This window comes from Cyanistes caeruleus, chromosome 4, assembly GCF_971803275.1.
Source record: "Cyanistes caeruleus chromosome 4, bCyaCae1.hap1.1, whole genome shotgun sequence".
NCBI classification, from domain to species: Eukaryota; Metazoa; Chordata; class Aves; order Passeriformes; family Paridae; genus Cyanistes; species Cyanistes caeruleus.
Window position 1 is genome coordinate 58,178,296 of NC_141704.1, and position 26,102 is coordinate 58,204,397.

The window sequence follows — 26,102 nt, forward strand, 5'->3', positions numbered from 1 at the left end:
GTGAGACACTGGGCTGGGAAGCTTGAACATGCCATAGTGAGAAGATGGAATACTTTAGGTCAATCTGTTACTCTGTTAGGAGTGACTCAGAGGTCGTAGTGTACCTCCAGGAAGTAAAACATTAATGTAGGAAAACATAAATTTATTTATTTGGTATATTTATCTAATAGGGTGAGAAGATATTCTATTTGATCAAGCCCACTGATGAAAATTTGGCTCTCTACGAGTCCTGGAGTTCATCTGTCACCCAGAGTGAAGTATATTTTGGGGACAAGGTTGACAAGTGTTACAAGTGTGTTGTGAAGCAAGGACACACTTTATTTGTTCCAACAGGTAAGATTTTACTCTTGCTATTAGGACTTAGCATGTTTAATCACCAGGAATTATGATTATTATAAAATAATTGCATTATCAACATTGGGTATCCTCTAAAATTATGGATGAGAGGGAATAATAAAAAAACTAGAAATTTAGATTTTCAAACCAAGTAATTAGCTTTTAAGACTGGCTGACAATCATAACAATTATCAGGGAATGAAAGGGTATTTGTTACCCAATTAGAAGACAACAAATTAAAGTTGAATTTGATTATCAGGGAAGTAGTTCCAATTAATAGAGCACAGATTGTTCTCTATTTGATAGGTATCAGACTGAATTCTTACCCTAATTTTATAATACAATTTTATTTTTTACAGATTTCACTATTGCAACGCCTACTCGGCCTAATTATTACAAAAAACATCACATTGACTTCCTATGCTGTAGGCTAGAGTATTAAGAATACAAGTTGGGTGGGGTTTTTTGGTTTGCTTTTATTGTGAGAAATGCCGAAACAATTCAATTTCTTTAATAAAAGACGAAAACACAGAAAAATGCTTCAAAAAAAGCCCTCATGCTGCTCAGACTCCCGAATACTATAAGCTTACAAGTCTTTAATAAATCAAACCATATTTTGCCAATAAAGTGACTGCCAGATTTTGGTATTTTTGCTTATCCAACCTATTCCTATAAATGCTTTTTATTATTTTATCATTAAAAATTTGTACTGTTGGGTACTGTGTTTTTTTGGAGGGGGGAAAGAAAGCTTTGAATACATGGAGTAGGGAAATGGTTTAAAATTCTACTTCTGGAAGAAGCCTTGAAGATTATGATCAGTACTTTATTCCATCCTGCACTTTCTAGACTACTTCATTTTTCTCATAGCTCAGTTCTGTTCCTGTGAGGTTCAGGGATTACTGTTATAGTTCACAGCTTGTGCAGAATAAGTACTATCTGATGAGGTCCTCTATGTGCTCTTGACATTCCTGAACAGCCAGAGCTTTTAAAACCATGTATTTCCAGCAAGAGATAGCTGATTGATGATAATTTCTCATGTGTACATGTATTTCAACATGTGTACACATAAAAAGATACTTTCAAATGCAAATATATATCTACACATGTGCATGTATGTGTATAACACATACTTTTTCACATATATGTAATGGAGTACAGTGGAAAAACCTGTAAATTAAATTGGATTTCAAGACAGGTGTTTAAAAAATGGGAAATTCTTTAAGACTGAGTAAAGACTTTGAAAAAAACAAAACCCTGATCTCTGGTGAAAACCACTTGCTGTGAATAGCATCAACTGGGAGGCTCTTTAGAATTATTTAAATATTATTCAAGATATTCTGTGTGGTCTACACCAAATTTTTATTCCTAGTTATGTAGGCCTTGATCAAAAGTGCAGCATAAAAATAGCAGGCAGGAATATAAAAAAATTAAAATCTTAAGTTGATGCAGGTATGCGACAAAACTGCCTGATTAGCTGAATCAGGGCATGAATTTAATGCTAGTTTGTAATATTTTGTTGTTTGTGATTTGGTCTGATCTTTCCTCAAATTGGGAAGCTGTGTTTGTCCATCTTGCCTACACTCAGTGAAACCATGAAGTAGTCTGTAAATGCCTGGCCAACTCATGCAAAATCAGAAAAAAGAGCTTGACAGAGAGAGTCTACTTGTAGTTTACTTACCTTAAAGCTCCACAGTATAAATTCCATAAATAACTGTTTTTAATCAGGAACCTCATGTAATGTGTTCTTTTGTGTACTTAGTTAAAATTATCCAGTAGTAATTAGCTAGATCAATAGCATAATGTTGGCCATGCTTTACCATGTTGAATAGTGGATTTCATAAGGACAATATTTCAATTATGTGACAAACTTTATAGTGTGTCTAGACTGGGTTTTAAACTGAACATAATTTCACTTGACTTAGAATGACTGTATTTAGAATAATTTATGGGGCCACTTCTGAATTCCTACTTGAGAAACTTCAGTATTGCTAAATGACTTTATGTTGTGCAAACAACCCAGTTACTGTAAGTAACATGTAAATATTGAAAGACATATAATTTTGTTTTATTTTTATGACTTGACCTTTTGTTCAGTATATTTTTCCCCTCCTGAGTTGTTTATATTTGTGGATTGGAGTGAAAACTTTTGGAATTTTTACTTGAAAAGTTGGCTTTGCAACCTTACCGCCCCCTCCCAGTGATAAATGTTTTAAACTTAATTATTTCAGAAAGCTACAGTTCCACTAGATTTCTGAAAAACTGTAGTTTACATGTTGTTAAAATTTGGATTACTTGTTCCTAGCACAGAATACAAATCTGTTTGCTTTTTATTCTTTCAGGAGCAGCATTTTTACTTATATGCGTATTTAAAAACAGTCTCAGAATAATTCATACGTATGTATTGAGTTTCACAATCTGTCATTGCAGGCTGGATTCACGCTGTGCTCACATCTCAGGATTGTATGGCTTTTGGAGGAAACTTTTTGCACAACCTCAACATTGGCATGCAGCTCAGGTTAGTCTCAGCTCTTGCTGTACTTGTTCCCCAGTAAGTAGGATATTCTTTTCATAGAGATTCTTCTTCATGCGCCTAACCAGGATCAAATTGGTACAGGCTCTCTAACAGATAATAGTGGCATTTTCAGTTAGAATGTATCAAGCACATTCTCTTATTTTACTTCTGCAAAGTTTGTTTCAATAGCAAAATGAAGGCTGTGCAAGAATTTAAGTGACTAAAAGGAGGAAACAAAAAAAAAGAAAATTCTACTTTGGAGATTAGTGTAAGTGAGTAAAAGAAAACTAAGCAAGCCCAGGTGTGCGACACTGAGTTGAAATGAGCATCCTCAAGTCAGCATTGCTCTAAGGGCAGCTGTATTTAGTTTTTGTCCAAGATGTAGAGCTGTCTTCTAAACATATTGTTTTTATTTATTACAGTGGAATCCCGATAAAATTCCATCTGTTAAAAGATCACACATTGGGTTTGTATCCTAGTTTTATGAAGTCCAACTTTATTCTTAGAAGTGCCGCAGTCAAACTTGATAAGGTCAGAGCCTGAATGAGACCAGAGTTCAATCTTGTCTGTGGTCTTGTTGGGGTTTAACTATGTGGTACTTGACTTCTTTTATTTATCATGGCCATGGTTATTTTATTTCATTTTATTTTGGACATTGTGTCAATTTGAATGATTACATAGTTGAATAATGAATTTCATAATTAAAACATTCATGTTTTGTAATATTTGCATTTATTCAGGTGTTATGAAATGGAGAAGAGGCTAAAAACCCCGGATCTTTTCAAATTTCCTTTCTTTGAAGCCATCTGTTGGTTTGTGGCCAAAAACTTACTGGAAACATTGAAAGGTAATGCTTGTTTTGTTTTAAGAGATTCACATGTATCTGCTTTTAGAATTCTTTTTCTCTTTAATGATAATGGACCATAGCATCAGTTTTGTTTTTTTCTCCCAGGCTTCTTTCATATCTTTTAAGATTTTTAAATAGCTTTTGATAGCCTTTGAGCAAATAGTTAATGAAATGATCCCACTAACTTGTGTCTAAGGGTTTCTTTGTGGTGGCTTCACAGCCAAAGAAGGAAATTTTCTTGTACTTCTGCAATTTTCTTTGACCTTTCCAATCATAGTGCCTGTTGTCCTCTGCTCCTGGTTTTGAAAGGAAAGATGTCTGTGAGGGCTTTTGTAGGAAAGATCCATCAGTTCCTATGAGCTGTGTTAAATCTCTTATATTAGTGCTTATCCAAGAGGTGTCTCAGCAGCCTCCACTTCTTAACAGCTGCTGTTCTCCAAACTTCCTCATCCACTCCGTAATTACTATATTTGTACCCATCTATATTTGTGTTTGAGAGGGGGCCTATCTGACTTCACCTTCTTTTCCTCAAGTATCTTGCCCTCTGCCTGCTCTGTTTAATCTTAATAATACAATATATTTCGAAAGACAGAAGTCAACCTTCAGGGGAGGCTACTGAATTCAACTTCTGTTTTGGAAGAACAGAATCCCATGTAACCTTTTCTGATGTGGAAACAGTACAAGTTTTTGAAAATTAACTCTTCTCCTTTTAGCAAATTAAAGCACTGAACAACCCTTGATTCCTAAATGAGCATTTAAAGTCTCAGGGTGACCCTAGAGCAACTCAGAAATCTTACCAAACAGAACAAAATTGCTGAAAACTTTTCCTTCCAAAAAGAGTATTTTTATCTTCAAAGCTTGCTTTTGTTTGTCTCATTCATGCATATTTAATGTTTACAAACTTGTCAGAAGCCATAGGGGCTGTGTTCCTGCTGGAAAAGCAGTGGAACATGTATGTTTCTGTAAGATCTAGGTGACTATAAGCTGTGTCTGTTCACCCCACTCTTCACTCTCCCCTTTTTGTCATGTGACTCCTTGGGAGCCTCTTGTGGCTTGTCTCATGTTATGTTTAATCTTTGGTTTAGCAGATGTTTTTGTCACTGAACAACACTATGACCTATAAACATCATAAAAAATAAAAATGGATGTTTCCATGGCTAGGGTGAAGTTTATATTGGATTTTGGCATCAAGACTCACATGAATTAGGTGTTTGCTAGTCAGAATCCTTAATTTTATGAGTAAAGGATGGTGCCAGTTTGGTTTTGTGGGATAATGGTGATGTCCAACTGTTACCAGTACTTTTTATGAAATTCAGGTCAGTAACCAAAATCAACACAGCATGTCTTTCTGCTTCTCAATATAAAATATAAATATAAAATAATATAATACATATATAAATATATATAATATATATAATGAATAATATTAATATAAAATGGTAACAGGGTCACAAACATTATGATTTTGACTTTCTGTTAGAAGAAAGTGTTTCATGATAAGTATTATTGCATTCATCTAAATATTTTTCTTAATTCTGGCAGTTTCAAAATAGGCTATGTGTGCTGTTGTCAATGTATGTTGTACCCATTAATCTGAATTACTTTAAGTTCATGCAGTTGTTTCTATTGCATCTAAAAAATTCAGCCTGTGGTACTCCATTTTATTCTTAAAATTTTATAAACTGAGTCAGCTAATGGCCAGGGAGATTTCTGCTGCCATTACCTCTCATACCCTTTAACAAGTAGGAGGCCTTTGAGAGAAGAGCAGCTGTTTACTCACAGAACCTTCATTTTTTTGCCAGCTTCCTAATACATTATCCATAAGAATAGTGTTTCATTAGTGTATTCTTTAAAGGGATTAAAATGAGCCTAATGGTTCTAGTGTTGATCCACTTGCTATTGACAAGTGGAAATATTTGTCAGGAACATGAGGAGAGGTTTTAATCTACTTTTGGCTGTTTATGGAGGATTTGTCTTTTCCCTTCTTTTTTTGCCCCCTTTACTCATGCTTTATCATGAAACAAAAGACAGAATGAAAAAGAATTGCAATCAGTTGGGAACACCAGCTTCCCTAAGAAGAGAAGCTTCTGAAACAGAGTGGTTTCTACCCCCTGTCCCTTTGATTTTGGGAGTAAAAATGATGTAAACCGTGTGAGGGAGGACTGTGATAATTGGAAGAGTGACAAAAAATGTTTGGGAAGTAGAAATATGCTAGTGTGAGCCATTTGCATATGTATGGAGATAAGCAATGCAAATTCTAATTTAGAGATACATCCCACATCCTGCTGGTCCTCTTTGACTAAAATATTTCTCAATGAAATAGAAGTGATTTCTTTCTTCAAATATGTTATTTTTTTGTTCTGTATTTTAGATCTGGGTTCTTTTTCCCTAAATGACCTTTAGTATGTTGTAAACAAGCCCTAATTCATACAAGCACCAGTTAAAGACAAAGGTTTTATGTAGAATCACTTAAGGGTTGGATTTGTTTTTAACATGGTCATTCTTGTTACAGTATGCACATAAATGCAGAATGCCATGTTTCATTTGCATGCACAATTTTTCCTTTACTGTGCTGATGCACAATGACAACTTTATTGGCTGAAAGGTAGGTATCATTCTATTGTTTTCTGTCTTGAAGTGTTTCTAAATTGGTTTCTGTATCCTTTTTAGAACTGAGGGAAGATGGTTTCCAGCCTCCAAGCTATTTAGTGCAAGGAGTGAAGGCTTTACTTACTGCTTTAAAATTATGGATGAAAAAGGAAGTAAGTATAAATGATTTTGTTTGCTGTTTTGGTGAGCTCTGTTTTGATTTAGAATTAAGTAAAGATTTATGCCCTTTTAAAGTTCAAGATTATTTTTATCTGTTAATGAGTACTGAAAAAGTCTATTGCAAGTACATACTTCTGGTTTGGGGAAGAATCATAATGACAATTTCATATTCCATCATGCTAATAAAGTCTATTAGACTGTTTAATAAGCTCAAGTATTGTACCTGATTGAAGTAGAATCTTGCTTTACCTCAGGATGGGATAAGAATGCCAGAGGATAAGGTGATAAGGTGGGGCTTTTTCTAAGGAGTGTGTTTATATGGTCAATTAATCCTAGTCTGAGGCAGTGGAGGGATGAAATGCCATGGTGTTTAGCGTTTTCTATTTGTGTCAGTGGCGTGGAAAGCATATTTCAGTTACACCTGCCAAAGAGTCAGTTTAGATTCAGACTGAGGAATATTAACTTCAGTTGGATACTGTCCTTGCTCAATATTGATTGACCCTTGTAAAACCATAAGTGTGCCATCAGGGCTGGATTTACTGGTGCTCTTCTGCCCAGTAAAGCTTATTTGTTTCAGCACAGAACCGGGTCTGGTCTAACTCCCTGTGTTTTTTCATGTGCCTATGCTAATAAGCCCTCTTGGAACCAGTGCTCCTGGGAAGTGCTGTTCACTGGCAGTTTGCTTCTGAGGGTATTAATTGTAGTTTGTTGCTGCCTGTGATACTGCCTTGTTGCAAGCCAGACTTGAACTGACTCTGTGGGAGCTCTCTGCTCTTCCTGCCCACAATTTCTACTTGTAGGATAATTATTATGCAATACGTATGATAATTGCATAATGCTGTATCCAACAGTATGAGCTCCGTGGAAGTGAACATGAGGTGCAAATGCAGAAGTGGCTTTTAAGTGTGGAATGTGCTGGGATCCAGCCTGTGTAGCATTACCGATCCCAGATGAAGCTCTGCCAGCCCTCGGAGTTGGTTCTCCAGTGTCTCTTGTTCTCTGCTGTTCTGGATGAGTGCTAGTTAGCAAGCAATGTCACAGTGTTAACAGGATGTTGGGCCTAAGCTGTTAAACCTTGTGTGAACCCAAGCCATCTCTGCATCTGTGGCATGGATAAATAAGCAAGCCAAGTGATCAGGCTACTGAACTGAGATCAAACATAGCCTATATAAATCCTTATTTTGATTTGAAATTGGATCCAAATTCCTTTTTTCTAGATTGCCACAGTGTAGTATTGTAGCATTTGTGTTCTGTCTAGTAGGTCATTAAGTATTTTGGAATGTGGAATGTGATATGTTTTCTGCTTCTCTGTGGAAGAAAAATCAATTGCACTTGCTGCATTCTGAACGCTTATTAATGAGACCTGTGGGTATTCCCAAACCACTGGATGAACAGACAGCCATTGTGAGGGAGGTGCAGAGCATCAGTGATTTAGCCACAGTGTTGTCTGCATCCCACCAGCTATCATGTTTCATACCTTGAATCCATTTTCTTCATTGCATTTCATTGCATACTTTTCTGGCTCCTGCTTCATCCTTGAGCCAGTCTTGCTTTTCAGCAGACCACATGTGTAATAGGTTTGGAGTTGTAGGCAGGTGAGGGCAGGAGGAGCTTTGTACATGCTGATGATCTGCTCATGCTGAGGATTTCAGACAGTTCCTGAAAAATGGCAAATACGTTCTTCTCCAATGAGAACCTCTCTCGCGAGCTTTCACGTTTGTGTCACGGAGTATGTCTTTTCAACATAGGTGAATTATCCTAGAGGATTGTTTTGTGCCATTTTCTAGAGAATTTCAAACTCATCTTCTTCCAAGAGAGGGAAGTAGGAAGGATTGAATGGTCCTAAAGTGACCAATAACTTGATGGAGAAAGTATACAGTTTAGTGACAGGGCTGCTGTTTTTTTCTCCAGGGTGAATGTGTAGAGGTATGATACATTCAAAGAATGAACAATGGGAAATAATAGCAGCTGATTGAATCTTCCCTGTGGAATTAGGGGCACTGAAATGAATAATCATATCATGATTATATATTGGTGTTGGGTTTTTTTTGGGGGGGAAGAAAGCATTTGTTTTAATGACTGAGCGGAAGAAGCCAGGTTCAGTGAAATGCACGTAAAGTACTGAATTGCTTCTAGCAATCATTTTGCTGTCGAATCTCATTTTAGAAATGTGGGTAGCTGAAAGTGTTTGGGATGTTTTTCCATTGAAATAGTTGGTTACAGGAATTCATGTCAGTCATCTAGCCTGTGTGTTAAATGATATTTTATCTGTTTAATTCTAACTAAAAGTGTTCTGATTGACATTTAAACCACATATGAAATATTTTGCTAAATATAACTGTAGAGTATTTGGACTTCTATTGTGTGTGTGTGTATATGAAATCTGTCTCTGATACGGTTTCAGAGGGTTAAAGGGAACATAAACTCTTACAGCTTTCTACATTTTTTTATAAGGAATAGGGTTTTTTCTGGAGTTGCATTCTCCAACCTATTAGATTTTAAATAAGCTAAGAAGGTAATTTTTAAGAATTGGATGTCAGGAAGATGTCTAAAAAAATCTGCATCTTGGTTACTCATGATTATTCTTGATTTGCTCTTGAGATTGAATTTTTGTCAGGGTGAAATACCCTTTGTCTTAAGGTATTTTTAAAGTTACGACTCTAATGAATGTTGGAAATATTGCTCTATGCTGACCATGGTAAAGGGAAAGAAGGTGATTACTGCAGTGAGGGTAAAAAAAATTAGTGATCATCAGTATGGCTTTGTGTCATCTCTTCTTTGGATTCTTGGAGACATTGAGGGACATGTGGTGACTACTAAAGCTTGGACTGGAAGCTACTGTGTGTGTATATCAGTCCTGGCAGTTTATTGTCATTATTACAGAAATGAATCTGGGTTTTATTTTACTTTTATTGTTTTCCCTTGTAGTTTTTTTTTATTTCATATTATTTCTGCTTTTATCTGGGGGCAAAAAAATCCCAAACTAAGTATCTTTTCTTCCCCCTTTGCATACAGCTTGTAACAGAACATGCCTTTGAAATTCCAGACAACATTAGGCCTGGGCATCTCATCAAAGAGCTTTCTAAAGTGATTCGTTCTGTAGAGGTAAGAATAGAGGCAACCCTAAGTAAGCCTTCAGAAAATAAAACTTTGAATCAGGGAATTCCATCATAGTTATGCTTCTGATTTACCATATTCACCTTTTAATTTATTTACCATTCATTTAATAATAGAACATCAAGAGGAAAACTGTTTGGAATACTAAACTATGGGTATTTCAGATAAGGAAAATGGATAGTGAGTGCTTTATGTATTTTTTGTAAAAATTAAAACTAAATTTATTTTAGATTTTAATGGTGAAATTATTTGTAGGTTAGTATTTCTAAAATGTAGTTACTTATAACTACTTAAAATAATTATTGTTAATGTGTTTTTAAAGACTTTAATTTGATAGGAGAATGGAATATGCACAGACTATCTACTTGTTAGTTCTGGTCCAGTTGTCATCATTTTGCTCACTCTTCTGTTTGTGGCTGTGTGTTATTCAGTCAGTGAGGGAGGGTTTCTTTTTTTTTTCTTTTTTTTTTTTTTTTTTTTCTTTCCCGTACCAGTGTTTTATTCCTTTATTCTTCAGTGATTATTGATTCTTGAAAAGTTCTCACATCTCCATGTGAAGAGAATGGATCTGAGGGGATGTGATCTGTTGTGTACAATACATGTCTACCCTGTGCTACCTTCCTAAATAAAACTATGTGTTTTGGTGGCACTACTCTTGTGGAACAGCATAAAAGCAGTAAATGAGCAAGAGGTGCAGTAGAACTAAACTTAAATCCAAGTGAAACATGTAGTTATTTCTCTAAAACATCTAACAATTTTCCTTATAATTTACATTTAATTAGATGAATAAGAAGCAGCACTTAAATATGTGGATTTATTCCTCTGAGACTATTCTGAAAAGTGCTTTTAATTACAGGAGGAAAACAGCAAATTAGTTAAAACTCAGGGAATTCTTGGTGTGTCTCCAACTTCACGATCTTCACATGAAACAGCTTCCCCTCACCACTCCAGACGAAGGGTGAGGAAGCTGCGAGACCATGCTACCAAAACTCCTTCTAATCTGGACATCCTGGAACTCCACACTAGGGAGGTACTGAAAAGGCTTGAGATGTCACCATGGGAAGAGGCAAGTATCAACTTATGTGTAAGGAAAAACAAAACCAGAGCAGTTTCCTCATCTCTGTTGAAAAGAAAATGGTTTTAAGATGTGTAAGAATACCGACTGGAATGCTGTCATATGAGATATGGGTAGATTGTTTCAGAGTGTATGTCAAATGTAAATTGCTTTGAGCTAAGGAAGTTCTGCTTAAGTCAAATTACTTTCCATTACTGATGTTTTGCTGCCCTTTAAATCAGTTCTGAGATACTAATATCAGGGAGCACGTACCCAATCTAGCAGCTGCTGTAGCAGTTCCAAGCCCAGCTTCTGGCTTGCCTGAGTCTACTGATATTTCTCCAAAGGAAACATAAAAGGAGTATTATGGGAAAGTTGTATTTATTTCAGGTGCTTCAGGAGAGTATAGATGATTCAGGGAGAAGGCACAGTTGTGAGTTCTTTATGTCCAAACCTGTTTTGTCTGAGCTTTTTTCAGTTGGTTATGGAGGTGGTAACCATCCTAGTAGTGAATTTAATCTTTTATGGAGTGCAGAAAACCAATTAAGTTCATAGGAATAAATAATAAGTAAAATTGCTTTTACTTCTTTAGGATATCACAAACTCAAAACTGAATGGGAGGTTTAACAAGCCCTTTCAGCCCTCTTCTACAGTACCTGAATGGAGAACAAAAGACAATGATCTTCGCCTTCTGCTGTCAAATGGAAGAATAATTAGGTATAAAGGATTGTTTGTGAATACTTTTCCCTGGTCATTATGGTCTGGAGTATGCTAATTGTTAATATTTCTATTTCTAGAGCTCTGAAGTTCTTAGCAGTAAGAGTCACATTAGGAATACAGAAGGAATGTCTGTGTCTGCTGTCCCCTAGTGGAGCAGCAGTTAGGGAGTGAAGAGGAAGGGATTCTTTGCATGTTCCTTTGTTTTACAGCATTTCAATCCTTACTCGGTGGGGTCTGTACTGAAGGGAATGCTTCAAAGTAGAAAAAGTTGTTTTGTATCCACCTTTGAGAGTTGTTCTCATTAAAAGTACTCTGGTGTTAAACTTTGTATCTTTATGGAAATGACATTGCATAGGAAGTAAATTCGGATGAAAAGATGAGCATAAGAGAATATTAGTGTTTTACCTTGAGAGTGTGTTGTACCTGATGAAAGGAAAACAATTGCTTCAGGTTTTTAAGAATAAAAACTGACTTTTTTTTTTTTTCCTTACGAGAAGAGATGAGAGACGTCCATTTACAGATCGAAGTCTTTACACTGCAGACAGTGAAGATGAAGATGACAGGACAAGGTCGAGAAAGACGGCTGTTAAGGTAGAAGACCAGCCCTCAGGGTTTGAAGGAGAAGGGAATGCAGATGCCCAGAAGCCACTGAACAGTAAGATTTTCTCCAAGTCGTATCAGTTGAACATTTTGATGGTCTCAGTGAGGGTGTAACTACCATTTGTAATATTTCAGTCAGACTAACTTAAGTATAAAGAGGATAAAGAAATAAATCAGAAGAGTAGTATTAGAAGTTACACAAAACATTTCTTAAGTATTATCTGTCTACTGAAGAAGCTAAGAGTATAGAGATGAAAAGTAAAACTCGCCTTTTTATGTTAGTGCTCTCTTGAATGCTATGTACAGCATTTTTCACAGTGGAGATTTAATTGATGTTCTGGATGAGTATTTGTTATTCTAGATCTGCTTCATAATCTCAAAATTATGATATGATTTTGCTTTTAACACCAAAATATACCTCACTGTGAAAAGCTCATCCCGTCAATTCACTGTAGTTTCAATTCACTGAACGATGTAGCTAATTTTAAAAAACTACTGAAAGATGTAGCTAATTTTAAACTTGTCTTATATTTTACTTTTCCTGTTCATTTTGACAATTTCATAGTTGATCATACAGTTTTATATGCTTTACTAAGGAATTGCTTTTTTTCATACAAGTGATAAGACATAATTTCACATAAATAAAATCTTATGCATTCAACCTTTGTAATCTGCAAGGTTAGGAAAGAATTTAGGTAACCTGTAAAACACTTTAACTCCACTTTCCAGTGCTTTAAACCACCCTTCACTAGGAGGTAATCTTTTTGGTCTTTTGGTAGCCTCCTGCCAAATATTCAGCAGTGGTGATCACACAATGTATTAGTAAAGTATAAATATTGAATGCCTGTTGCCAATGCCTATTTTATCTGTGTGCAGAGAGAATTAGTCCTTGACATAGCTGTTCAGCTCTCTGCTTAATTGTAAGTCACATCCTTTCACATAGAGCTTAAAAGGGCTCAGAAGGTGTGCACTAAGAAACTGAAGTCAGCACTTAAAAGATGGTAAGACTCCTCTGGAGACTTACAGTTCCCTGAGTTTCCTGTACAGCAGTCCATAACATTTGAATCTGCTGTCAGCCTGAAAAAAATATTTAATTATTTTCATTAAGAAAGCAAGCTATAATCCCCGTTGACTGTGCTTCCAGGCGTCACAGAGGACAGTATTAAAAAACCTGCACATGAAAGAAGTCTCTCTTGGGTATTCTTGAAACAGGGCAAGCAGTTTGTTGAGTTAAGGCTTACTGTAGTGGTTTTCCACTTCCAAAATTAAACTAAGTAATTCAACTAAATTTTGCACTTGAATCAAAGATTAAGTCATACAGAAAAATGGTAACTTTTCTTCAAAATTATTGCTCTTACTTGATTCAGAATGAATATGTCAGTGAATATACAAATGTAGTAAATGTGCTTAGAACTAGAAGTGAATGTTGAGATTGTTCTTCCAAAAATTGATCACTCAGTACTAGTGCTGATATTTTTAATTGATTATTGTCTTCAGCCTTCTCTGTTACCTATGTCTGATTATTTTACCTTAACTGAGACTCTAGAGAGAGAGGGGAAAGGCATTGTCTGCAGAGAATTCCAGAAGAGGAATTACCTGTTCCTGTAACAGCTGCCAATTTGCATTTTTCTTATTGGGATTGAGGCCAAGAGGAATGTTCACAGACAGATGCCTTTAAACAGATCAAGCTCTGTTGAGCTTTGTGTGCCAAGATCCTGGTTTTAAATGGTGACCTAGTATTAGCAGAGGGACAAAGTTCAAGTGCTGTCCTTAATTGAGCAAGATAATTTGTGTGGATGAAGGTGGTTTGAGATTTTTCTTAATTCACAATGTCTTAGGCTGATCTCACAGATAATGACTACTCTCATTCACCCAATTTTGGGAATATTTCTCTTTGTCTTTGGAGGCATACAGAGACATATATTTTCTTGGGAAAGATAGTAGTCTAAAGGAAAATTCCTTTGTTCTCTAAAATTATGTTTTCTGTATTGTTCATGCTGTTGCTTATCCTAGAATCTTAATTGCCTTTTTGAAATAAGTCAAAGGCATGAGTTATTGTCAGAAATCCCTTGGGTTGTGTTGAGCTGCAGTAATTAAAAATATTAATTTTATTGTTATATGTTGAGCATTACTTTATATAGCTTCATTTCCTATGCAGTGGTGTTGGTCATTTAATGTGCTTGGATATTGCTCGTGGTTCTTTCTAATACTATCTTAGTTTTAGTTAGTCTTCTCTAGCTTTTGGTCCCAGCTGTTCAATTTACTCACTTTCTGATGAGAAGTCTCTTTTAGCTTTCTTCTGCTGCTAAAAGTGATTATCACTGTGCAGTGTTTAGAAATTAGTAGTATCCCTTGAAGTATATTTGTTACCTAATTGTGAGCTTTGCCACAGTCCTCAATAGGAGCAAAGCTCAACTAGAATTGCTGTGTATACATAGTTACAGGTACATCTCTTATTATTGCATAATTATAGTTAGGAAGAATTGTGTTCTTTTATATAGTTTCATATAAAACTATGCTGAAAACAAACCAACATTTCAATTTTACTTGTCTTCGATCTAGAGTTAATTTCTGATTTGTTCAGCTTTGCTTTCAGCATTGTTTTATATGAAACTATAAATACTTTAGAAATGATATTCCTTTCTTTAGACCCTATTTTCTTGAGACACGGTCATAATTTTTTTACCCTATTTTGCTTTTCTCCGAAAAACTTGTGCTACTTGAACTGCACATTGTCATCTTTAATGAATTTGTACTTAATCAAGATTTTTGCCAGCAGCCTTGACACAGGTATACATACTGCTCCCTGGCCTTGAGCCTTGGAATCCAAAGACTCAGAAATGTATTGCCTGCTTGTCATTCTTTGGGACAAATGCAGTCTTTTAAGGGTACGTGCTGGTGAGAACTGTTCTGACTCCTTCCAGCCGGTACAAAAACGCAGAAACTGCCCAAGGTTCCATTTCTGGAGTGGGTGCTCTGTGGGAAGGAAGAAACATAAACTCCTGTTGCACCTGACTTCTCTTCCTGTCTTCATCTGCTCAATTGCTTCAGGAGGCTATTGGTCAGCAGTAGACAACTCATTGTTGTCCTAAGCAAACTTGTGAACCAGATCATTGTGTGCATTTGCCTTTGTTTACAGACTGTTAAAACCAAAATGTGTTTCTTGGGTTTTGCTTCAAGAAATAATTACTAAATTTTAATGTAGTAGATGTTGTGTCTTATATTTTAATTCTTCTCTCTGCAGTGTTTTTTGAAAGTGTGAAATCAGAACTCAGGAATGGATCCTCAGAGTACTCTGATATTTCTGATTCAGAAGAATCTGAGCCTGATTGCACTACACAGGTACCTCTAGAAAAAAGTCTCAGAAATTAATGAAGCAATTAAATATAATTTTGCTCACGTACATCAGATTTATCTGGTCAAAGTTTGTGTTAAAGCAGCATAACAAAGTATTTAATTATTGTTCTTTATTTAATTATTTTATTAATAATTAATTTATTTAATTATTGTTGAGATTAATATCTCAAACAATATCCTGCTTCATTCTTCATTTATTCTAGTGTTGAGAAAAAAGATAAGATATGCTATCTTGCCAAATTTTATCTTCTTTGCCATTGAGGTGGGTTGGCAGAGGATGAGCCCTGTTCTGGAATAAGCAAAGTCTGAGAAAAGTCAGATCCTAGTTGCTTTGTTTCTTTGATAGCAAGTCTAAATTTCATCATTCAAATTATGTGTACCTACTACACAGTTTCATTTTAGAGCATGGTTAATAGGAAACAATTTTACAGGTCTTCAGTTTTATAAACAACCTGAAGTGGCTAAATCCTATTCAGGGATTTTAGACTATTGGAAATAGATGGGAATCCTCTGTTTGAGGGTCTAGATTGTGGTCATTGCTTCAGAATTAATGAAGTATGAATGCATATATGTACATATGCATATATATATATAGATATTTACAAACATTTTTTTAATACAGCTTTTAAAATTATGACATGTGTATGTGTCTATAAATACTCCGGTTATTTTTTCATTTGCAAATTGAATTTGTCCTTAGTAATTAAAATTTTTATTAGTGGTAAGGTGAAGTGATTACTTCACATTTTTGCTTCATGCTTCTGGAAGGCTAATGCCTTGGTCTTTCTTTCAATTGTCAGTCTGTTGTATGATTTTACAAGAAGTCTTCAAATTCCTACTTTTCCATGCTGGTCAAGATTTTATTTTGATACTTGCTGTCTTTCATCATTACCTAATCTAGATGTTGGAGTAAGTGATAGGAACCTTCATGGTGTGGTATCTTCTGGTTTCCTAAACTGCATTGCCAGCAACTTTGGCTCAGAAAGTTTCCTTTTCTAAGGCACAGAATCAGTAGTTACTCAGAAGTGATGTATTTCATCTTTGGAGGAGAATATAGCCAGTTTTGTATGACTTTGTAAATGAGTGAATGTTTTATATTTATGTAATACTTACTCTTTTATTTCCATATTCTCCTACTTTTTAATTTCTAATAGTATCTAATGGAGTAACTTTTCTGTATGTTGAAATTTGCCTTTTGTATATAATAACATATCCAAAATTTATTCTCTCACTAGCACCTGGAAATCCTTTAAATGTTTTTTTATTGTACTGAAGAGAATATTAACAAAATATACCTTTATTACTAACACTGAATCATAGTTATAATTTAATTGCCCATTTGTGTCACTTTCTAAGGGTCAAAGTTTAGGAAGCTGCTCATGTGAATGAAACTATTGTATAAATATACCTCTTAGTGATAAAATGCACTTCATTCCAGTTCTGGTTTTGATGATGGGGATAATGCTATGTCAGTCTTAAAGGATTATCACTCCTCCATGTTCTGATCTTCTGTTTTCAAAACCTCTGTTGAGTGTCACATATATGCCTTATCTTGAAAAGAAACTTGTGATGTTCTCTGTACTTGTTAAAAATACATTAGTCTGAATTACCAAGATGGAACATATGTACTGTAGCCCTTGCTTCCTGTAAAGGCATATTGAGTCACATATGGTTGCCCCACCTTTGAGAAACTCCTGCCCATACAAGCTGTAATCTCAGCAGGAGCTGAAAAGCCCTTTCATTCATGAAATGAGGCTGTGCCTCTGTAAGAGTGGCAACAGCTGTTGTGTCTCTGTTCTCGTTGTCTTCTGGATTTACCTGAGAGCATCTGTCATTCATCAGAGATGGTGCTGTTGAAAGTTTTATTTTGTGAGAGCAGGAACCAGAAGCAGTTTTCTGAGGCAGACTGTGTCCTATAATATATAATAGGCATCAATTCTATCTGCTGCTTGGAACCATATTTCCGTATTTTCTTTTCCATATTTTGAATATTGAAGATAAGAATAATTCTTTCATTAAAGAGAAAGCAGGGATTTGTGTATGGTGTAATATGTGTGATGCTTTGTGAAAAATGGATTTTGGAGATACTTTCTGTATTGTGGAACATGTACTTACCAGTATTTCAAAATTTGAACGTATAGCATCTCAGACGCTGTATTCTGATTAACTGCATTCTGGATACTGTAAATACAAAAAAAGTTGGACCTTGAAGCTTTTGAACTCTTCACTTAGCATAAATTAAGGTAGAGTCTCCACTTAGGAGGTCTGCTGACCATTTTGCATACGTTTTCCTCTTGTTTCAGCAAAAGGATTCCTCCACAGAGGAGTCAGAAAGCTCAGGTGATGAAGAGAAGCAAGAAGTAACATCAAATTTCAAAGAGGAATCTAAGGTCACAAGAGATCTTTGTCAAAATACCCAGAAGCCATCCAGAAATGAAACTCCCAGTAAAAAGTAAGTACATTGTGGGAATTTTTTATAAACTGTTAGATCTTGTAGCATGTATTTATGGTTCTACTTTATAGCAATGTAAATTCAGTCCTTCAAAGGGTTCTGTTTTGAACTTCTTACTACTCTCTTGACTTTCCTAGGGAATGTCCTACCTCGACAAGTACAGAAGAAGAAGCTATTCAGGGCATGCTTTCTATGGCAGGATTGCACTATACTACATGTTTACCAGGTCATACTCAAAGCACAGACTGCACAAATAAAAGAACCTCTCTTCAGGAACACAGAAGCTACCCCAGGAGTCGGCATAAAGACAGACAGCCATCTCAGAGCCACAAAACCATAGAATGTGGTAAGTATCTGAACTAAGGACACTGCTGCTCCCTGCATTTGGACACAGTGCTCAGAACAATCACTTACAGTTACATTTTTATGTAGCTATTAGATTAGTAGCTTTGAAATAAATCAGATGGACAATCAGGTGTATTCTGTGATTTTGCTTTGTTGGTGGGTTTTTTTTCTATAAAAATTGAAAATGAGCAAACTTAGCTTGTCATCAGAATAGCCCTTCTAAATATTTCCATCTTAAAGTTTTGTGACATTCTTACAAGAATGGGAAACTTGTGGCTAGATTGAATGTATTAAAATTTGAGCTTGTTGAACTTCATTTTAGGTAGGTCTGTGAAGGAGGAAGAAGGAGACTTGGGAACTTCATCATGGACTAGACACCTGAATGAAGCTTCGAGGATTACCCCTCAGGTAAAGCAATGATTACAACATATTGAACACATTTTTATATGAGAAGAGATTATGAAATTGTAAGTACTGAAGGCATGGTAGACAGGTCTTTACACTCTGTATATATGACAGATACTTCTGGTTCTGGTAACTTGGTTATTTTTGTCATACATTTTTTCATTGCTATTTGAGTCAGGTTTTTTCCTTTCAAATTCTTTTCTCTCATAGTGCCTAATACAGAGGTGTTCAGGGCAGTATCTTGAAAAATAAAAAATACTGCATTAAAAATGTGTGAGTTTATATTTATTCTAACTGGGGAAGCACTTTGTTGTTTATTCATTGTTATTCCCAGCCAGAACATCAGAACAAGTGAACATGTTGATAGTCTGTAAAGATAATTGCTTAGGAAATTGGTAGTGCTAAACCGATAGCTTTCAACAGCTGGCAAGTAGGAATATTTTTGTTTTCTGGTGTCCAGATGGAATCCAGCAAGAAATAAAGGGTTGTGTCTTATACTCTGAACTTTGAAAATATTTCTGAACTTGTCTGTATTAGAAGTATTAGAATAATTAATTAACTAGAACAACTGAAGTTGAAAAAATTGCAGCCATTAAATAGCACTGTTTTTAACTCCATGCTTTGTAGTGTTTGCTTTGTAAGAATATCTGACTATATGGTACCCCTTTACATCTGTAATTCCCAATTTAGGATTTATTCTTTCATCAGCTGAATATTGAAAACAAATTACCGATTAAAGTAGTAAGTGATAGTGATATGGCTTGTTATAGTGGCTGGTTTAATCAAGAACAATTGCATTTGTTTTGGTCACTGCAAACTGAAAAGGAAAGGTAGAGGAGTTGAGTATGTTAGTATGTGTACTTGAACTGCAGCATTGCCCTTAGGTTTATATGGAAAAGCTTGCACAGTGACAGTGTTGTCTGTATGTTATCTTTAAGAGGTATCCTAAAAGAAACGATGGACACATAAAATGGTCAGATACCGGTGGAACTGAAATATCTGTTTCAAAGACACAGTTGTATAATTGGAAAAATTGGAGTGAACCTGTAGCCAGAAGCTACTAACTTGTACATCTTTCTTCTCATTTCTGTACTAGGATGCAAATAAGACTCAAAAATATATCAAGAAGGAGGGTTCATCAGAAGCCAGTCTTAAGGTTCAGGATAACAGAAGCATAGTCCACAGCAACAGCCTGAGTTTTCAGCATGGCAAATACACACGAGACTCCAGCCTGATGCAAGCAGAATGTCAGCTGAGTGATGGCAGCCTTAGCCCTGACAGGCCCTATGGTGAAACGTCCTTGTCTGTACCACTGCACCCAACAAAGAGGCCAGCATCAAATCCACCCCCTATCAGCAACCAGGCAACAAAAGGTAATGCTTATCTCCATCCCCTTGCCAAAGCGGGCCAGGGGAGGGAAGTAAAAGACTAAATGCAGAAACTGAGTGAAGGACAGGATTAGACCTTGAGGAAAAATACCAAGTGAGCATGCTGTGGTGGAAAGTCAAATTCTGGCACAGAATATGGGGAGGAATTAAGAGAGATCTAACTGACCTGGATCAGATTTGCATGTTGAAATGAAGGTTTAGAAACTCTTAACACTTCAGAAACAGTCTGATGAGCATATTATGTAGGTTTTAGTTTCTGGCTTATATTCTATAATTTACTCAAGGGAATAACTTGAGTAAAATTCAGGAAGCTCAGATTAAGTTCTCCCCTACTACCCCCACTACCCTTCATAGACTGGAAATATTTGTAAATAATATACTCATTTTATTTATGATAATTCTAGCCAGAGTTTAGAGAAAACTGTTCCTGGGGGTGGTTTTTTTAAAAATTATTCTGGTTCCCTATTTGTTTTTCAAACTGATTCTGGTGAAACCTTCTTCAGTTTGAAAGCTGGGTTTCAGCATTGCTCTACAATGATTAAAATTAGCTCTGAAATTCCTGACTGAAGTCCTTGCTTGGGTTTTTAGGCAAACGTCCAAAGAAAGGAATGGCAACTGCTAAACAGCGCCTTGGGAAGATCCTGAAGCTGAACCGGAATGGCCATGCACGCTTCTTTGTTTAACGTAGCTGCTACTTCTACTACTGCTGTCTTTCCTACACAGACCAGTATTGAGGGCAACAGAGCCTGGAGCTGCTGTTACTCCCTCTGCTTGAAGCAGACTTGCATGTACCATAGAAAACACTGCCTGATGAACAAAAGAAAGAAAGAAAAAGAGAAAAGAAAAAAAAAAGAAAAAAGAAAAAAAAAAACAAAACACACAAAAAAACCCAACCCAATGCTGCATTTTCACTGTGCCACACCTGCTCAGCAATAACCATATGGGAACGGGGAAATCTTCAGAGAGACATGGACTGTGAGAAATAGTCTCTCATCAGGGCTTGATTATCATTTGTTGCTGGTAGTTTCTGACCTAAATTAATGAGGGGAAGATGATGAAGGTGGTTTATCAATAATTTATTTCTGATAGATTTTTCACAACTTTAAAATTCATTTAAGAAACTATTTATTTGGAAGACTTTTTCTGTGGGGGGGGTTTATTAATTTAGATTTAATAATGTGAAAGTTTTAAATTGTTTTGATAATGTGTGTTTGGTGCAGTGGAGAGCCACATTAATTGTGATTAGTCTGGACTCCTAAATTTGATATTCAGGTTATAGTCTTAAATAGGGATGAGATGCATTATTAATTATTTTTTAAATTAAGGCATAAGGAATCTTTTTATTTTTTCCTGCTTTTTGTAAGCTGTTGGCTGGGCTTCTGTTGACTTGCAAGTTGCTTATTCTCTGCCAGCTTGATTATTTTTTGACCTGTCCTTTTTAATATCAGATTTATTTATTTAATGGACTAGAAGAGACTCCTAAAGACAATAATTTTCTTATGTCAGTCCAGTAGCTAACTTGTTTTAAACAGCACCTCTTTCCTCCAAATCTGAGTACATATTTTCCTCCTGATGATCTGTCTGTGATGATTTTCTTCTATAAAAAGACTCCCTGAAACTGTATTTGTTGAAGTTATTAAGAGTTGGTACAAAGGAGGAAGATCCAATATATCTTTTGGAGGAACGGGGACATCAGTTACGATAAATGTTTCTTCAGAACAGTTGCTCTCAAATAACTCATAAGATACTCATTGCAGTCATAAGATTTGGCATTTTACTTAATGTAGCATGGAAGAAGCATTAAACTGTTGTTATTGTATGTTAAACACATTTTACTGAAGAGTCGTGAAAGCAGGAGAACGTGTTGCTTTCAAAGCTGGGCGAGACAGCAAATTAAAAGTCTTAACTGGTCCATATATATATAAGCATTTAAGTAGCTTACTGGTATCAGAATGATTGTTTGTGTCAGGCTTCATACAGAGCTGATAGCAAATGCCAATTCTGAATTATTGTAAATAATTTTGATTTCAAATTTGTATTTTTCTGTAATATAAAATTAAATATTTAACTTTTGAGGGACGGGGATGAAGGCAGAAAGGGGAATACTTTTACTTGATTCTGGAAAAAGGGCATTTTGCAGGGTCCAGCCACATGTAAACATTAATATGCTAGTGACAACAATATTGTTGGTTGGTTGGGTTTCTTTTGGGTTTTTTTTTGTAAGAGTAAAAATACCCCTGCATAGCTGTCTAAGACATCAAATTAATTTTAATTTTCCACACCAATTTTTCCTTCCTCCATATCCTATACTGGAATAATTTTCTCATGTAGTTTAGAAACAAAGTCAGTTTTATTTTCAGAATATTTGTGCAAAGTTATTTTTATTTAGGCTAGATTATGAATGCCTCTAGAAATTTGTGGAAATAGTTCTGATGTCAGGTGTCCTTTATTGCTGCAGGGTCGGAACCAGTTACCATTGTTACCCTGTTTCTAAATGGAGAAACATCAAAATATAGTGCCACTGCAAAAAAGTCAGGTAGCCTTCATAGCTTTACTTTATCTGGAGCTTGAAAATTATAGTTTAGGAGTGTTTTTTGCAGCCCTACTTTTACATTATGATGACTTGACTTGTTTTGTGACTTGTATGGGTGAATTTTTGAACTTTTTTTGTTTGTTGATTAATGTTTCACAAAACCAAGTTTTTAGTATTTTTAATTTTTTTTTTAATTTAACACAAGTTATCAACCTTTAGAATATTGGGAATGGAGGCAGTCAAGGATTTCTAAAAAGTAGAAGATAAGCTAAGAAGTATTCTACAGGTGCTGAAAATGACTATAAGGACTTGCTGTTCTCAGGTGCTATGTTTTCTAGATGGAAATAGTTAAAAGAGACTATTTTAACTGTCTTCTAATATGTTCTCACCAAAGTAAGTCAAAGAAATAAACTATATTGTCAATATTAGTTAAAATTATATACCCATATAAATTTTCTCTTCATTTAAACTTGAGCAAATCGTTTAATGCCTGCCAGGCTGTGGAAACTGTTTTAGCTTTAGCATATTGAACCAGACTGTTTCCTTCCTGCTGGCTGTACAATTTCTAATGATAGAAAATTCCAGTTTAGGACAGCAGTCAAGATTCAGAGCAGAATAAAGTATGAGTTCTCTCTCCTTAAAGAGAGATTTTTGTCTGAAGTAAAAGTATGCCAGAATAGAATCTGGAGTAAGGAATTTTAAAATACAGAGTATGCTTTCTTGTACATGTGATTGATTTATAGAAAGTCCCTTTTCTGACCATCCACGCTATTTATCTGTATCTTACTGTTGAAACATAGATATGGCTGGACCCATATATATTATTTCTTCTTGGTTTTATCCTTTCTTTTACTCTAATTTTCTACTTTTTTTTTTTTTTCCCAAGTGGCTCTCCACTGTCATGAATTTATGTAGTAGTCTCTTCACAGACTGTCAACAGGCAGAGGTTCATTCCCATTTTCTTCAAATATCCATGCTTCCAGCAGAAGTTAAATCTGGTGTTCCAACTCAGAAATAAGTAACTCAAAACAAATTGCCATGTTGAGCAGTATTAAAAAAAAAATAGGAAAACAACAAAGGGGAAAAAATAAATCCCCTGGTAGCTCATGAAGAGGATGTGGTGACCTCACTTGTTTTGTGTACTTGTACGTAGAGATGTATTTATTGTGTTCTAGCTGAAATCACTTCTGCACCAATCTTTCTGTAGATGGACTGAACTTTGTGTTGTTGTAGTGGAGAGAAAAAGCCCAATTTTTTTCCTTGCTGTCTCACTTGGGGTGGAAGAGGGAGGGAGTAGGGGAACACTGGCTGGACAACAGCAAATTACGCCTGCTATGGTAACTTGTTTTCAAGGATTATCTTTTTTGAAAAGTCAGAGAACTCACATTTGGCATAAAACTCAATTTTTATTTTTTTTTAAATTTTTTTCTAGGCAGAACAATAGGAAATGAAATACTGTAGGGGTTTTCCCACTCTCTTAAGTTCTCACGTTCCTACAATTGCAAGAAAAAGAAACAAATATGAAAATGGAAAGACCACCTAGAAACTATATCAAAGACTCTTCCAGCAACTTTCCCTTTTCTTCTCCTCCTGTACTTGCTAATAAACCCTGGCTACAGGGTAGCCTTTGTTGACCTCTGAGGTAGATTACCTATGCAACCTATAATACTCTACATGAATTAATTCTTAAAGAGAATTGTGGAAGGGTTAGATGTTGAGAGTTAAAATTGTTGTTTTCTGATCACGGGGGGGGTTTGAGTATTTTTATTTTTTAATTTTTTTTGGTGGTTGAAGTGTTTGTGTTACCTTTGGTAGAGATGTAAGAGAGCACAGTGTCATGACCACATTTTAGATGCTTCAGCTTTCCCTGGGCTTTGCTCTAAGGTGTAAGCTACCTTCACTCACAAGACCATAAAGTTGCAAGTGTTGAAAATTTTTACAGGATTTCAAAGCCAGAGCTGGTTAGAATCTCACCTACCCCCTTTTTGGTAGCTGTGGAAACAGCAGAGCTGAAACTAGAATGACCCAGTGACTCGTGCCCTCTTTAGGCTCCACATGCCCACCTGTCCCTTCACACTCCCACCAGGACCCCCAAGCCTTGTGTCTTTCCAGAATGTCATTCACATAATACTTCCAGACCATTAAAAGCTGTTTGTAGTTGTGGGGCTGAGGGAGCCCAGCACTACTTTTTGACAGAAGAAATATAAATGGAACCAAGGGCCTTACTGTTTATCGTTAAACAAGATGAAAAGCTGCAACATCCATTTTTCCAAAAAAGAAACCCAACAAAAAAACCACCCTGGTAACCCTCTTTGTGGGAGAGTTTGAATGATAAGTCATGCAGTGGATGGGAAATGAAAGTAGCACTGATAAGGAGATGCATTCTTCATAAGGCTGCATTTCTGTTTGGAAAAGAAAGGACTTTTTCTACTTTTAATATAAATTAAGCCATAAGAGTTTCATGCTGTGGGAAGGGAATGAAAGGGATCACTTTAAGAGATTATATTGATATGTATTGTCACTTCTGCTGGGAAATGTCTATTGCTGCCAATGCTTTGGTGAATCTTTTCTTTTTTTAAAAAAAACAAACATGGAATTTGAAAAAAAAAATGGGGCTAGTTCTTGGCTATATTTACTAGTTTTGTAGTAATGTTTTGCTGGCCCATTTGTCTTCCCCCCTTTTCTACTCTCATAGTCTAATTTCTATCTTTCCTTCTTAATGTTTCTGAAAATACTAGCTTGTCTGCTCAGTAGGGGTCGGTGTATGTGTGTCTTCCTTTTTACAGAAACGCACTACTGTGTTAAGTATTGGCTGGGAAATGGGATGCTGCAGCTTTAAGAGCATTTTTTCAATTCATAACAGTATTTCCCATCCTCTTTTGCCTGCAGGCAGGGAAAGTGTATGTACAGTATTTATTTTGTTTTGATTTTACTTTAAATTTGTAAGTTTCTATAAGTAGTTCACATTGACTATTCTAGGGGAGGACAAGTGGCTTTGTTTAAATTTGTATTTGATATTCATAGTTTCCACTTTCTGTACTTTAAAATACTGAAATTAAAAAATTGTATGCTTATGTTTTGATTTTAGCACTCGAAAGCGTTTAATTTCTTCAGACTTCTGCTCATTTACTGCAGTGTAAATACAGTAAAATGTACAGAATATCATCAAGAGAGAAATGCTTTTCTAGGTCCAATCTCTGTACCCTTTGCTTGACACATTTTAAAGAAGAAATTTTGTGGAGAAATGTGAGGAAATATTCTCATACCATTTTTTTTTTAACATTTTTTCAAAGTGCAAATTTAATTTCAATCCAAGTATGTTATGTGGCAACTAAATGCATTTTGTGAAGATGTGTGTGTTCTTTTTGAATCCTAATATAAAAAGGAGATGGAAGTGTTTCTGATTCATCGTATTATCAGATCTAGATCTGTAAGAAGGTTGTCAAATGGTATTTTTGTATTCTTGCTCTTGGCTTTTGTTCAGGTTTGTCTCACGCTACTGATGGTGGACTCAACTCTTGATTTGTTGGTTGTTTTATTTTTTTTTTCTTTTTCCTTGAAGCATGTGCAGTTTCTGGAAGAGCTTTCTCTTTCACACTTACATATGCTTAGCTGTACTTGCTTTGGTCCTGGAGGACTTCCCTGCTGATTTTTCCCTCCAGACATC

At 35.7% G+C, this 26,102-nt stretch overlaps 1 protein-coding gene across 1 annotated transcript in view; it reads left to right on the plus strand.

Annotated features, from left to right (window-relative positions):
• The window catches only part of KDM7A (lysine demethylase 7A), a 61,690-nt gene extending 36,168 nt beyond the window's left edge, over positions 1–25,522 (plus strand). The window contains exons 7-20 of the mRNA XM_086884934.1: positions 171–333; positions 2,764–2,851; positions 3,589–3,695; positions 6,366–6,457; positions 9,480–9,569; positions 10,438–10,647; positions 11,228–11,352; positions 11,853–12,010; positions 15,200–15,297; positions 17,616–17,764; positions 17,902–18,110; positions 18,432–18,517; positions 19,611–19,887; positions 20,491–25,522. Of these exons, the coding sequence (XP_086741060.1) occupies positions 171–333; positions 2,764–2,851; positions 3,589–3,695; positions 6,366–6,457; positions 9,480–9,569; positions 10,438–10,647; positions 11,228–11,352; positions 11,853–12,010; positions 15,200–15,297; positions 17,616–17,764; positions 17,902–18,110; positions 18,432–18,517; positions 19,611–19,887; positions 20,491–20,585 (1,947 nt within the window). The 3' untranslated portion in view covers positions 20,586–25,522. The remainder of the gene's footprint in view (positions 1–170; positions 334–2,763; positions 2,852–3,588; positions 3,696–6,365; positions 6,458–9,479; positions 9,570–10,437; positions 10,648–11,227; positions 11,353–11,852; positions 12,011–15,199; positions 15,298–17,615; positions 17,765–17,901; positions 18,111–18,431; positions 18,518–19,610; positions 19,888–20,490) is intronic.
• Positions 25,523–26,102: the final 580 nt, after the last annotated feature.